This window comes from Macrobrachium rosenbergii, chromosome 10, assembly GCF_040412425.1.
Source record: "Macrobrachium rosenbergii isolate ZJJX-2024 chromosome 10, ASM4041242v1, whole genome shotgun sequence".
Classification (NCBI taxonomy): domain Eukaryota; kingdom Metazoa; phylum Arthropoda; class Malacostraca; order Decapoda; family Palaemonidae; genus Macrobrachium; species Macrobrachium rosenbergii.
The window spans coordinates 52,842,662-52,855,919 of record NC_089750.1 but is presented as its reverse complement, the minus strand read 5'-3'; the positions used below and the strand labels follow the sequence as shown (position 1 = coordinate 52,855,919).

General features: G+C 36.9%; 1 protein-coding gene across 2 annotated transcripts in view; it reads right to left on the bottom strand.

Moving 5' to 3' along the window:
* LOC136842633 (rifampicin phosphotransferase-like) overlaps positions 1-13,258 on the bottom strand; it is a 487,544-nt gene that overhangs the window by 51,853 nt on the left and 422,433 nt on the right. For both annotated transcript variants that reach the window (XM_067110251.1, XM_067110250.1), the window contains 5 exons: positions 5,407-5,591; positions 2,890-3,028; positions 2,394-2,511; positions 1,675-1,878; positions 982-1,098 (listed from right to left, as the gene is read on the bottom strand). In XM_067110251.1, the coding sequence (XP_066966352.1) occupies positions 982-1,098; positions 1,675-1,878; positions 2,394-2,511; positions 2,890-3,028; positions 5,407-5,511 (683 nt within the window). In that variant the 5' untranslated portion in view covers positions 5,512-5,591. The remainder of the gene's footprint in view (positions 1-981; positions 1,099-1,674; positions 1,879-2,393; positions 2,512-2,889; positions 3,029-5,406; positions 5,592-13,258) is intronic.

Sequence of the window (13,258 nt, the reverse complement as noted above, 5' to 3'; positions counted from 1 at the left end):
AGCCCAGTGATCTAAGCAGCCCGGGGACGCTGTCAGAGGCACATGCTTTAAGTTTACTTCCTTGCGTCTTTGTCTGCGATAATCATGGTTCCAACTCGCTTATTGTTCCTCGTGCCTCTAGACGTAGTATAGAGTCTCTCGAGCTATTATCTTTTTTATTTCATATTTATTTTTCTGTCATTTTCTGCTCTTTGTATCAATGCCCACGCAATATAGTCCACCCTCTATTAAAATATGTCCATTTTTACTTCTTTCGATGTGATCTTCCTTTTCGCTTTCAAACTTTTCCCTGTACATTTAAGTCCACAAAAGTTTCACTTCGTATTTCTTAGTTCTCTCTGCACAGCATCAATATTATAAGCATCCTCTTTCAACTCTCCCACCAAAAAATTTGCACGCCCAAGCTCGTCTCAAGCCCGGATAAAAAAGGGCGACTAAGCTTTTAATGAAAACAAAGCATTAGTAAAACTTGCAAAAATCACCAAACAACTAAAGAACTAAGGGCTAAATGCCGATCATCCATACATTTATGCCAGCAATAGATCTTACCCACAGGATGGGGTCGCCATATCCCAACTTCTCTTGAATACACACGCGCGCACACACGTACATACATACATACATACACACACACACACACACACACATATATATATATATATATATATATATATATATATATATATATATATATATATATGTGCATATATGTGTATATCCATATTATATATATATATATATATATATATATATATATATATATATATATATATATATATATATATATATATATATATATATATATATATATATATATATATATATATATATATATATATATATATATATATATATATATATATATTCGATACCGAAAACTAACTACAAACATCAACATCTGGGTTACTCTACAATGCTTTGAGAGAGAGAGAGAGAGAGAGAGAGAGAGAGAGAGAGAGAGAGAGAGAGAGAGAGATTCACCTGTGCCGACGGCATCCTCTCAGGTACCATTCTTGGGGAGCATCTGAAGGCAGGCCGCCGAGACGTACCTCCCCCTGTAATACTCCCCACTGCTCGTATTCGTCCCGTTCTAAGGACCTGCCGACAGGGTAAACAAAATACATGGATGACTGACTGTTGACATGTCATGGCTGATGCAATTTTGAAAAAGGTTCGATCCGACACGCGCGCTTTAAAGGTAAATGCATGACCGCTGATGCCTTGTGGCTTTTCATTAATGTCATTTTATTAAAAAATTACGTCGGCAATAAATATCAAAACTTAAGTAATACTGCCACAACTACGTTAGAATAAAATACAGGAAAGTATGCCCTCGATAGACATGATCTGACTTTGACAACAAATTATTTATTCAAGTATGGATGTATGTATGTATGTATTTATGCATATAGATATGTGTATGTGTATGTATGTATATGTATGCATGACATATATGTATGTATGTATATATATATATGTATGTATATATATGTATATATGTATGTATATATATACCTTCAGTCTCGAAAAATTCTCAGTATTACAAGACTTAAGCATTTAAAACCTTTCAGCAATTCTTTATGAAGTACATTCTGGGCTAAGGATATTAGAAATCAATGCTGAATTCACTGACACATGAATTTGAATCCTTATATGATTATTTCCTTCACTCACATGTTTTCCACTAACGAGAACAAGGCTTTGGTAGGTCGCCAGTGGTTAGCCAGGGCTTGGGCAAGTAGACTGGGGCTGGAGTCCCTCCAGACGTCGACGGGCGCCCTCATGCAGTGCCAAAGGAAATCCAGGCGGGCGTGAATGATTTCCTCTTCGTCAGTTTCGTTCTCAGCTTCAGTTATAAAATCTTTGCGTACCCCTCGCCTAAGAAAACAAGAAATACCACTCTCAGAAATAATACAATCTTGAAAAATAAAATAAAGTTGCAAGTATTACAAATACAGCTGTTGAACATTTCATTTACGCTCATACTTTAATATCGCCAGTGAAATGCAACTATGTCATTGCCGTATAGATTTTTATTTCAATGAAATTATAAGCATCATGGCTACAAAGTGGCAGTTAGGTCTACGTCCAGTCCACATGGCCTAGTTTGACACTTGCAATGATTTCAGGTGAAACCAATGAAAGAGTCTGGGAGCGTTAAAGTCTAAGTGTAATTTATAGGGCTTGTTCATGCAGAATCGCTACCGAACTTTAGTGCCGTAAAATTCATGCCCTTCACCAATAACCGTTTTACACCAAGAGCTGTTTAAGCAAAATCATTGCCAAAATTGGGATGTTACAAGTCTAACGCCACTTTTTGCAACTTTGCTTCATATTTGGGGATTTTTAAAAAGAATCGCTGCCAATTTTCATCATCATCATAGAAAAATGACCTCAAGAGCCCGTTGAACTTGAGTCTCCAGCATCTCATGGCCTCGACGCATTCGAATAGTAGTCCGCCAGCTTTCCACCCGGAGTCCTTCACGTTGACGTAATTCGTGTCTGGCTGTCCTGCAGAAGTGTAAGAGAGTCAAAACTAACGCGACGTAAGACAGCACTAATTCTATGGATACTAACTAACGTAAAAACCAGTATTAGAGTTAATAAAAATATGTTAAATATTACGTCTTAGGCTTAATGGCAGTATTAAATAAATAAATACATAGTTCACTAATCATATACCAAAAGTTGGTAAAAATAACACGCTCCCCGTTACCAGTTATCACATAGCTCAACGCTATAAATAAGCTGACAAGTGATTATACCCATGAGTACAAAGTATTAAATCTTAAATACTATTAAACCTTAAATAAATCATAGGATGTAATATATCCTGGTATAAACACACCAACAAGACGCCATGGCTGACAGTAAGAGTAAACCACCCACCGGGGAGGGTATAAATATCCCCATTGCTGTCGACCACCACAAGAATCAAAGATGCCCTCCTCTGCGTCAGCCTCTCTACCTTGGCCACGATGGCGCGCCCATCCTTGTCCATTCCAAAGAACTGCATCGAGTCTTCATGCTACAACACAGCGAAAGGGAAAAGAACAAGGGTCATATTTACGAATTCAGTAACAATTAAATGAATGCACCTTTGAAATGGATAATCACAGATGTTAGTTCAAGTGAGGGCGAGTTTATGCAGATGCAGATATAGAGATTTGGCTAACGGAAATCAGTTGCCCTTTATCCCAAGAAACACTAAAACATATAAGATCCCAACTCATATTCTTCATTATACATTCAAAACGTGACCATGCACTGGCCACTGCTTTTGATAACAACACGTAACAGACCTCTATAAGCAATTTATATTGTTTAAGAGAAGTACACACACAAAAAAAGCTCCCAAACTTATCTAAGTAACCTTATCTGTTTTAGCTTAAAGGAGAAAAAACAAAAAAAAGAATGAAGGTAAATTATCTTTATCCAACCTAGTTGTGGATGAAACAAAAGATAAAACAGCGCAAGGCCCTAATTCGAGGGAAGCGACAGACTCGCCTCCTGGACGATGAAAAATTACAGGAATGAAGAAACATGGAAATGGGAGGGGGGTGTTATAAAAGTCTGTCATTGATCAGAAAGAAATCGCGTCATCGGACGACTGCCAACCTCTACGAAATAAAAATGAGAAAGACAGATACTGTAGATAGTTAGATAGATAAACAGACAGACAGAGCAACAACTAATATAACAAATTATACTACCATGGGTTCAACAGCCAAACATAAACAGGATATACAAGAAGCAGAAAAGAAGAAAAGTTCAGGCATTCCCGTTCGGCGAGACATGATTTCCTGTCTGTATGTGATATTCCCAAAATAACTTGTGACCTTATTTGTTTTGTTCTTTATAAATTACGCACAATCCTGCAACAGATATCTAAAAATAACCAGCTAGCACTATTTTTTACAGGGCAGCAATTGAAACTGCGTTGGTATTTTTGCCGTAGCTACGGTTATCACTAGCCAAATATACACTATTTCTAATTTTATCTTATTCTTTCACCTAGTTATGTCTTTTTTGGTTCATTTCTCCTCGTCATAGTCATAAAGAACATGGAGTTTTAAGTTTGTTTTGAAATACGCTACGGAGAGAGAGAGAGAGAGAGAGTTTCTAAATACCACTGAGTCGTTGAAACTTGTTCAGTTATTGTACTGTCACACCCGTATGAATCAGATTTAGCAACTGGTAGTTCTGATTAACCACCAGTCGTGGAATTTGAAATCTGTGTTCGTGTCAATTCTTAGTGTATTAAAAAAACTAATTCTTTTGAATCTTACTAAATAATCCACCTCAATAAAAGTACAACACAGGGAACGTAGCTGTAATACTTCAAATCATGCAGTCTGATTATATACTATAAACTCAGCTGTATCAATGGATTACTTGCGTACTATGCCGTCATGACATGGTCGAGACGGCAAGTCCCGACCCTAGTGGTATTAAGTACCGTCTCAAAGCTCGAACCTTTTTCTGCATTCTTACTGGAAAACGTCTCTCTTTGCCACACATAGAAGTCATGCATAAAAACATATGGATATACACAGAGTTTAACTATGAAAAGATTACGCAAAGTTTTTTGGGATATGTTAAATGCTACCTAAGTTTCAACATGACCCTTGAACCATTTTAATAAACAAATAGATTCTAAATAACTCTCCCAAGAGTGTTTACGCTAAACACGTCTGTTCCACGCCCAGGTACAAAAGAAGTGTTTAAGCTTATAGATAACGACTTTGATAGTTAAGAGAGAGAGAGAGAGAGAGAGAGAGAGAGACCTTGGCCCGAAAAACAACAATGTTAAGTACGATTAAGGAAACCTTAAACCTGCATCATTATTAATGATGTTTAAAAATATATTTTCACCGATATGAAATTAAGATCAGAATGTCATTCAAAACTTGTATTCTTACATGAAAGGCAGATCAATATGTAAATCTTAATACGAAATGCTGAGGAAACAGAACAGAGTGCTTCAGTTTTACTAACTGTCAAGATTTTCTAACAAAAAATATTTACTTCAAGTTGAAGCATTACGATTTAAACTTTTAAATAAATTAATAATCTAATGGAATTAATTACTTGAATTTAATAAAGTGAATATTTTCTTTAAAAATACCTTTTACAATAGGAATGTAATACGATATTAAAATATGTTTTGAAATGATAAACACAGAATGGAAATTAAGAACTTCATTATTTAATGTAGTTTTTTATCAAAAACTATCTTTTACTGGTAGGTATGGAAGGTGGAGTTCAAAACTTGATTATTATTATACTTTAAGTTCTAATATGAGAAGATGACCAAAACGAAACGAGAAAACTGAATTTCATCATCTATTAAAGATTTTCTCAAAAACAGTTTTTACAAGTAGGAATGTAACAGGACGAACTTACTCTGTCTGTTAAAAGCGGCTTGGGCATCTCGAGTTCCTGCTCGGAGTGCGTGGGCACGACGCCGCAAGTGTAATACGAACTCATCGAGGTGTCGAAGTTGTTCATCCGAGGGAGGTAGAGCAGCTGCTCCACCCATACTTCGCAAAGTCTCAGGAACCATCGAAACCAGTAGATGAAGTAGAAACCTGGGAAGGAAAAAGTGAAGGGATAATGAGCCTGCTGTGTATCAAGAAATTGTTGCTAAAATTTGCAACAGATCTCAAGTCTGATTTAAGAGAGAACTGACCAGAATGTGGGCAAGGGCAACGGCTAGTATAAAGGAATAATAATAATAATAATAATAATAATAATAATAATAATAATAATAATAATAATAATAATTAAGTGATTCATGAATTTAGGCTATCAAGGCCACTTCCGGCCATTCAGCGTTTAATACAGTGAAAAGAGGGAGTATGAGTGGCTGAACAGCAAGAGAAAGGGACCCATAAAATTAAAGGAATTGAAGTACAAGGATCTAAAGGTGGAACTGGAAGAAATCCCCTGCAGTTGCACAAAGAAGTGACGTTAGAGATAATGGACAGCGAGACTGGCAAAAGCAAGCGGGAACGGAGGTAAAGTAAAAGACCAGAATGTGGGTATAGCTAGGGCATGAAGGGACCCTGCAAATACTATTAATGCTTACAGTGCAACACGTAAAGTACACCGACGATCATCATTGTTAATCTTCATGCATTTGTTCGAGGCCCCATTTCCATTCTCGCAGGGCTAGCCAGAACGATTTGGTCTTAAACGAGAAATGAAAATTGAAGCAAGGTAAAGTTGAGGGAGTTGGACAGCTACGTAGGAAAAGCAAAGGGAACGAAAGCAGCACATCTGGAAACGAGGTATGCTGCTGAGAGAGGGAGAGGGAGCTGAAGAAAAAGAAAGAAATACGTTGACATACCGCAAACAAGGCTGCTATGCCTAACTGAGACGTCTACTCGTAATATATATATATATATATATATATATATATATATATATATATATATATATATATATATATATATATATATATATATATATACTATATATATATATATATATATATATATATTATTATGATTAGCAAGAATTCAGCAGCAAACTGCCTCCCCCTCCTTTGTTGTTGTTGGTTGTTCTGTTGTGTTTCATTTACTGCCAGCCGGCCGATCGATAGACCATCTGTCTATCGACTTAAAAACAAGGGTTTAAAAGATTGAAGGCGCTCCCATTTTTGATAAAGATCTTTCCTTCGAGGCAAAAGTAATCTGGCTTGGGTGTTTCTCCTACAGGCCAAAACCTCCCCTGCGGGCAGCAGGTGCAATGAGTCAAAACATCTGTGTTGGACGCACCCCCTGCCCCATAGGAGGGGATAAAAAGCAGAAACCCACGAGTTCTCGACACACACGCGGGCTGGAAGATATGGAATGAAGACGTCCTCAACACCTGGCCCCATCGATGCCCTTGCATCCTAACCACGTGGCCCTTTCCAAAGTATACTTCTCCTCGTGCCCTTCGACCGTATTCCTCGGGCCCACAGGCCATTGCTTGGGTTTCGAGTCCCCATCGCCTTGCCCCTTTACGGAAGCCCTTGCATCTCACCACGTGGAAGAAACTCGTCCTCGGAAATCGCAAGTCATCCACGGACTGCCTTCTACGCGCCCTCGGAAAATCTGCTAAGGTAATGTGCCCTGGAAGAGCCCCATTTCAGTCACGCTTTTGTCTCGTAATATTTGCTTAAAGAGAGCCAGAAATCTCCCTTGTCTAATGTCCGTGCGCCTCTTGCATCGGCAGTATTAATTCTTTATTACTCCTTTGGCACCCTCAGTGCAGCTTCGAATTCATTATTCTTTTGTCTATTTTCATTACTGGCGTATAATGTGCATATCTCTCATTTCAGAGGGATCCTATTTCGTGGAAGCTTCTCGGACTGTGGCTGGAATTCCCCAGTTTCATTCAATCTACTTGAGTTCCTCTTTCCCGTACTAATGTCATTTATGTAAATACACTACTTTAAATGTGCCCACGTGTTTTACGTAATATTTCCCTCAGTAACCAGAGCCCTATGCTCATATGAAATTCTCCTTTGTTTTCCTCTTTTTTTTATGTTTTCCCATAACCACGAAGTCAGAATCACAAGGCTAAATTACCTTAAATTGTTGCTACCTGTCTCACAGAGCATATTTCAAACTAAAACCACGGAAAAACGTAAATATATATATATATATATATATATATATATATATATATATATATATATTATATATATATATATATATATATATATATATATATAATCTTTTACCTAGCAGGGCAATTTGTAAATGATTAAGAATGGGCAATTTAATTCCAACTGTGTTCAAATTGACATAACGCGTCTCCTTTGACATGCTACAGGATATTTGGATATTTACGGTACGGCCTGTCTTTTTTCAATTACAAACTAATTATCAAACACCTATCTGCATCTATTAAATATAATTGTCTCTAAAAAACTGAAATAAATAAACACAAAAACAGACAAAAAATAGAAAGTAATATAAAAGTAGCAGATAATATGTGAGAAGCAGATCTCAGCAGCCAAAGTGCGAGAAAAAGAAAGCTTGGGCTCTGTTACATCACCGCACGGGGTTCGAAGTACACACTGATAAACCTCTTATGACATTTTTCCTGTCAACTGAATACTTTGACCCTTTCATTTACAGGCTAAGCTTGGGATTCTTTGCTTAAGAGTATTCTCAAGGACACTTTACATTCCTTGTCTTTTTTTTTAATCTAGCTTTCACCTATTTATATATTTATTGTAAGTATCTGTATATTCATTAATCTGGTTCTTTCATCACGATTACAAGGGCATGGTTAATGTAATTCCTCTAATCTCTTCGTCTTTTACAACTTCTTTCACAAACACGTGAAAGCTACTGTTTTTTTATATATAAAGACTCATTGATGACAATAAAAATAAACTAAGTAGTAAACAATTCTCGATCCGGATCTAGACTCAGGTCCACAATGAACAATCAATTGCCCCTTGGAACAAACTGAACGTTAAAAAATGGTAAAAATCCGTTAATTAGTTTCTACATTATCAAGCTGAAGGACTGAAACAGCATGGAAATCGGCTATTTCTTGATTTCTTTTTCCCACAGTGGGTTGCATTCCCTATTAGAGCCCTTGGGCTTGTAACATCTAGATTTTCCAAAAGTAGTTGAAGCTTGTTTAGTAATTAAGATAATAATAATAACCTTATCAAATGAAACGATTACTGCAAAAAAGTAAACCAAAATGCTTCCGTTAACGAATTATTTTCATGACATTAAAAGCTAATACTTCTGCTCAGTCAGTGTAATTCACCTTTTCAAGTAGAACTGCGCGGACATAATTAGGAACGATGTAATAAAATTAGTGATTACTGAATGAAGCCTTGCCTAAAAGGAGTGCTGAAAGAAAGGATACAATACAAATGCAATTTTGTATCATGAAACAAAATTGCTTTAAGACTAGCTAGTGAGTAAGCCATTCTGTTCCAAAGCCTCCTTATAACCTTGGTTATCGGAATAGATTCTTATGACAAAACGAAATGGAACCGTCAACACAATTCTTTTGCCAATACGCACTAATGTTTTTTTTATTATTCTTGGATTCAAATTCAAATTATCAGTAGATTCTATACTTGTGATGAAACAAGGATTAACTGTATCTATGAAGGTTATGGTGATAGGAAACTGATTATGTAACTCAAAAGATAATCCTTGGCAATGGCGATAAAGAACTCTGGCTGACAGCTGATAGTGGAATCAATCAACAACAGCCCTTCCCTTTCTTTCCTTACTTATGTCCATCTCTCTCTCTCTCTCTCTCTCTCTCTCTCTCTCTCTCTCTCTCTCTTTCTCACAGCCACACACACACACACACACAAAGACAAAGACGAAACCATTCACAACCAGTGACCTGCATTATCTACTACAGAAGATGGTTTTACATAAGAAGTTATTTAGGTGTAACATGAATATCCCGCACCTTAAGAGGTTGAAATATGATATACAAACATTATCAATACCCTTGAAGCCAACATTTTGGCATGCTTGAGAAGTTTTTCTACTTGTTTTGCATCATATGTAACATGGTTCTAGATTTTTAATGTTTTAGAGCCATAAAAGCATACGCATATATGTAAATATATAATATGGTGTGCGTATACATTACATAAACTCACTATATTTCTTTATCTGGATCTAATATTCACACAACTCTGACTGTCAATGATACTCCCCTTCAGTTCTAATCCCATGCACACCCTAATACTTATTTCTTTTATGTCTACCCCCAAATACAATGCAAATGAACTCATTTTATTCTTCCTTAATGTAAGTTAACAATCACTTTCATCTTTCAGGCTTCTATTCACCATTGCAACCTTACATCTGAAATTCAATTTCAGTTTTTAGTTTTCTGTAAAAGGAAACTACTGAGATGGCAATTTGTCTGTTCGTCCGCACTTTTTCTCTCCGCTCTCAGATCTTTAAAACTACTGAGGCTAGGGGGGCTGCAAATTGTATGTTGATCATCCACCCTCCAATCATCAAACATACCAAACTGCAGCCCTCTTGTCTCAGTAGTTTTTATGTTATTTAAGGTTAAAGTTAGCCATGATCGTGCGTCTGGCACCGCTATATGTGCCAACAACACAGGCCACCACCGGACCGTGGCTGAAAGTTTCATAGGCGCATTATACGCTGAACAGAAAACTCCACTGCGCCGAAGAAACTTCGGCGTATTTTTTACTTGTTTTTCACAAATATTTTCATTCTCTTTTACTAGTCTCTGCATTTCCCTTTCACCATCCCCTTTTAACATTATATCGCCATGCTCCATTTACATCCGCCTATTCTTTTTCCACAACTTGTGTGACTAAGTCTACCCTCAAACTTCTCCCAACCCTCCATCAATAAAGACATTTTGCCGCCATAGAGACAAAACACACCAACTTCTCAGAAACCCTTTTACATAATATAACAGGCGCCTCCCCACTCCTCCCTCTCTCTGCATACTCTAAAACATGCTTCGTTTTTACCATAAAATTTTATGAAACTCGTACATCGACCACTTTGGCATAATGAGGAGCTCTCCCTGGCTTTCAAGGGATTGAAAGCCAAGTCCTAGGAGCTAGGACAAAAACCTTGATTTCTACTTCGGCTTCAGTTAGACCAATTGATATATTATATACATCCAACAACTCTCCTTATTGCGTCAGTAAACTGTCCCTTTCATACTCTGTACTGAATAATATTTACTAAAACTTTTCCTCACGATTTTTTTTATTTTCTATGTATGTGATTTACAGGAATATTTTTTGAAACTACATACTCCCAAAAATCAAATTCATTAAAAAACCCATTTCAACAATATTTTTCCCACTCTTATTCCCAAGGAAATCTCTTCCTCTGTTCCATAACTTTACATATCTGTCACTTAGCACAACCATCATTCTCAATCGATGCACAGAATCAGATTCATACAAAAATACTCTCTCATTCAGTGTTCCATATAGCTCCTGTCTCCTGAACACTTAAATTTTACCCAGACAATCCTTAGACTGACACATCTGTAATCTTACATCTATTTCCACAATTTTCTGACTATACAAAAACTACTCTCTCTCTCTCTCTCTCAGCCACTCCTGACATAATCACTCTTTCTTCCCTTACCATGACTGCACATCCTCTCCTTTGGTCTTTAGTCTCACTAAATACCTGCACGCCTAACACTCTTCTTGAACGTATCAACTATTGTGCACTTTTCTTTCTTCTGTCCCACATCCACGGCTCTTCAAAGCTGCAAGACTTTCTATTTTACTTTTTTTCCCACAGAGGGTTTGTAATACTATAGGGTATGGGATGCAAACCATAAGTTCCCACCAATTTGGAAGTTTAATGCAACACAAATTGGTGGGAATGCTTTTAATTCTATTTCCCTGAATCCCATAGAAGTAGTAAGTGCCAATCCCATTTGCCTCCGGAGGAAAGGCTCGTTTAAGAGGCACTGCTACCCACCAAGGTATCTGCAACCTTTCACGATGCGCTCCTCAGCTTTGGCACATCAAACAATGTAATATCCCATGCCACTGGCACACTCTAAGGCAGCAATGTCCGGAGTGCACTGTATACCACCAATGCAGTTGCATTCATTTACATATCGACTGATCTGACATGTGACTGCAGGTGACCTCTCGGGAAAGAGGCTCATCTGTCATTTAGGAACTAGATCCCTTCCCTCGATAAAGTGACTTGGTGCTCCAGTGCTCTAAGACACCGTGAATTATTATCCCAAGCCACTGGCACTTCCTATGACAAAGTGACTGATCACACACACACACATATATATAATTGTGTGTGTGTGTGTGTTCCAGTGTGTGTGTTTGTGCGCGTACGCATGCGTGGTATCGTGTCCCAAGATTGAGCAGGGTGAGGTGGGAGGCTTAGCTGTTTTCGGATAATCATAGATGCTCTGATGAGCTAGGGAGTGGATTAAGTACCTGGCAGCTCTTCAGCTACGACTATAGGCAAAACAGGGTGTTGAAGAGTATAGGGTGATTAAAGGCAATATACATACATACATACATACATACATACATACATACATACATACATACATACATACATATATATATATATATATATATATATATATATATATATATATATATATATATATATATATATATATATATATATATATATATATATATATATATATATATATATATATATATATATACACACACATATACACTAGCTGACCAACCTGGCACTACCCAGAAAAACTCTGAATGACATTTGATAAACGAGCTCTCTCTTTCTCCCGCTTTCCCCTCACTAACAGCTTGTCCTCTCTCTCTTCTTCTCCTCTCACTCTCTTTCTCACTCTCTCCCAACACACCCATTCACTATTATAGAATTCAATAACCTAAGACCGTGTATTCACGATCAAGTTTACTTGTCATTTCTTCTGTCAGTTCATCGAAACTGCTGTTAAAACTTAAGTGTAGAAAACAGTTTGTGGGTGGAGACAGTCCACTCATCAGAACGGATGAACTGATGGTATTGTCTAAATATCTTCCGACCGCTGACAGGTAATTCCACGTGTGGACAGGTTAGCGCCAATTTCATGACAGTTTGCTGCTGTATTTCATATGAGAAGCATCTCAGATGCTCTGATCAGAATATGAATAAATTATATGCAGGCATTATTCATTTCACTGTTAACCCTTCAATGATATTTGTAGGCTCTTATAAGTCCAAATCATACAATAAAAGTCTAAAACAATATTTCCATGTGATACAGACAATCTGGTATAGGCCTAAACCAATGATGTCTTTTCATGATATGTTTCTAAAATCAAAGTAAACGTCACTGTCAAATTCATAAAAAACTGGACCAAACCCTCAGTTCTAATTTAAACTCATTCAGTAATATTGTATGAGAACAGACGTCTTATTTTAATAAGAAATATTTAGTCTATACTCTGTTAGGCCTTTTTACTTCTTACTTATTATTAAGTGAATTGCTGCAGGAGTTAGCCTTCCACCCCATCATCATATTAAGAAAAAGAGTGGCAAAACACTTTCCTATATGGCTAACTTTAACTTGTGATATGTATTTTTTGTATTGTTTTTAGGGACGTTTTTAACATAACATTATAAATTACAACTCATTATCTTTATCTTTAAGACATCAAATTCCTTAACGTAGAATTGTGTATACAGTTATACGTACAGCATCTATAAACTTGGTCAATTCGTACAATAATGTGATCATGAATCAAACA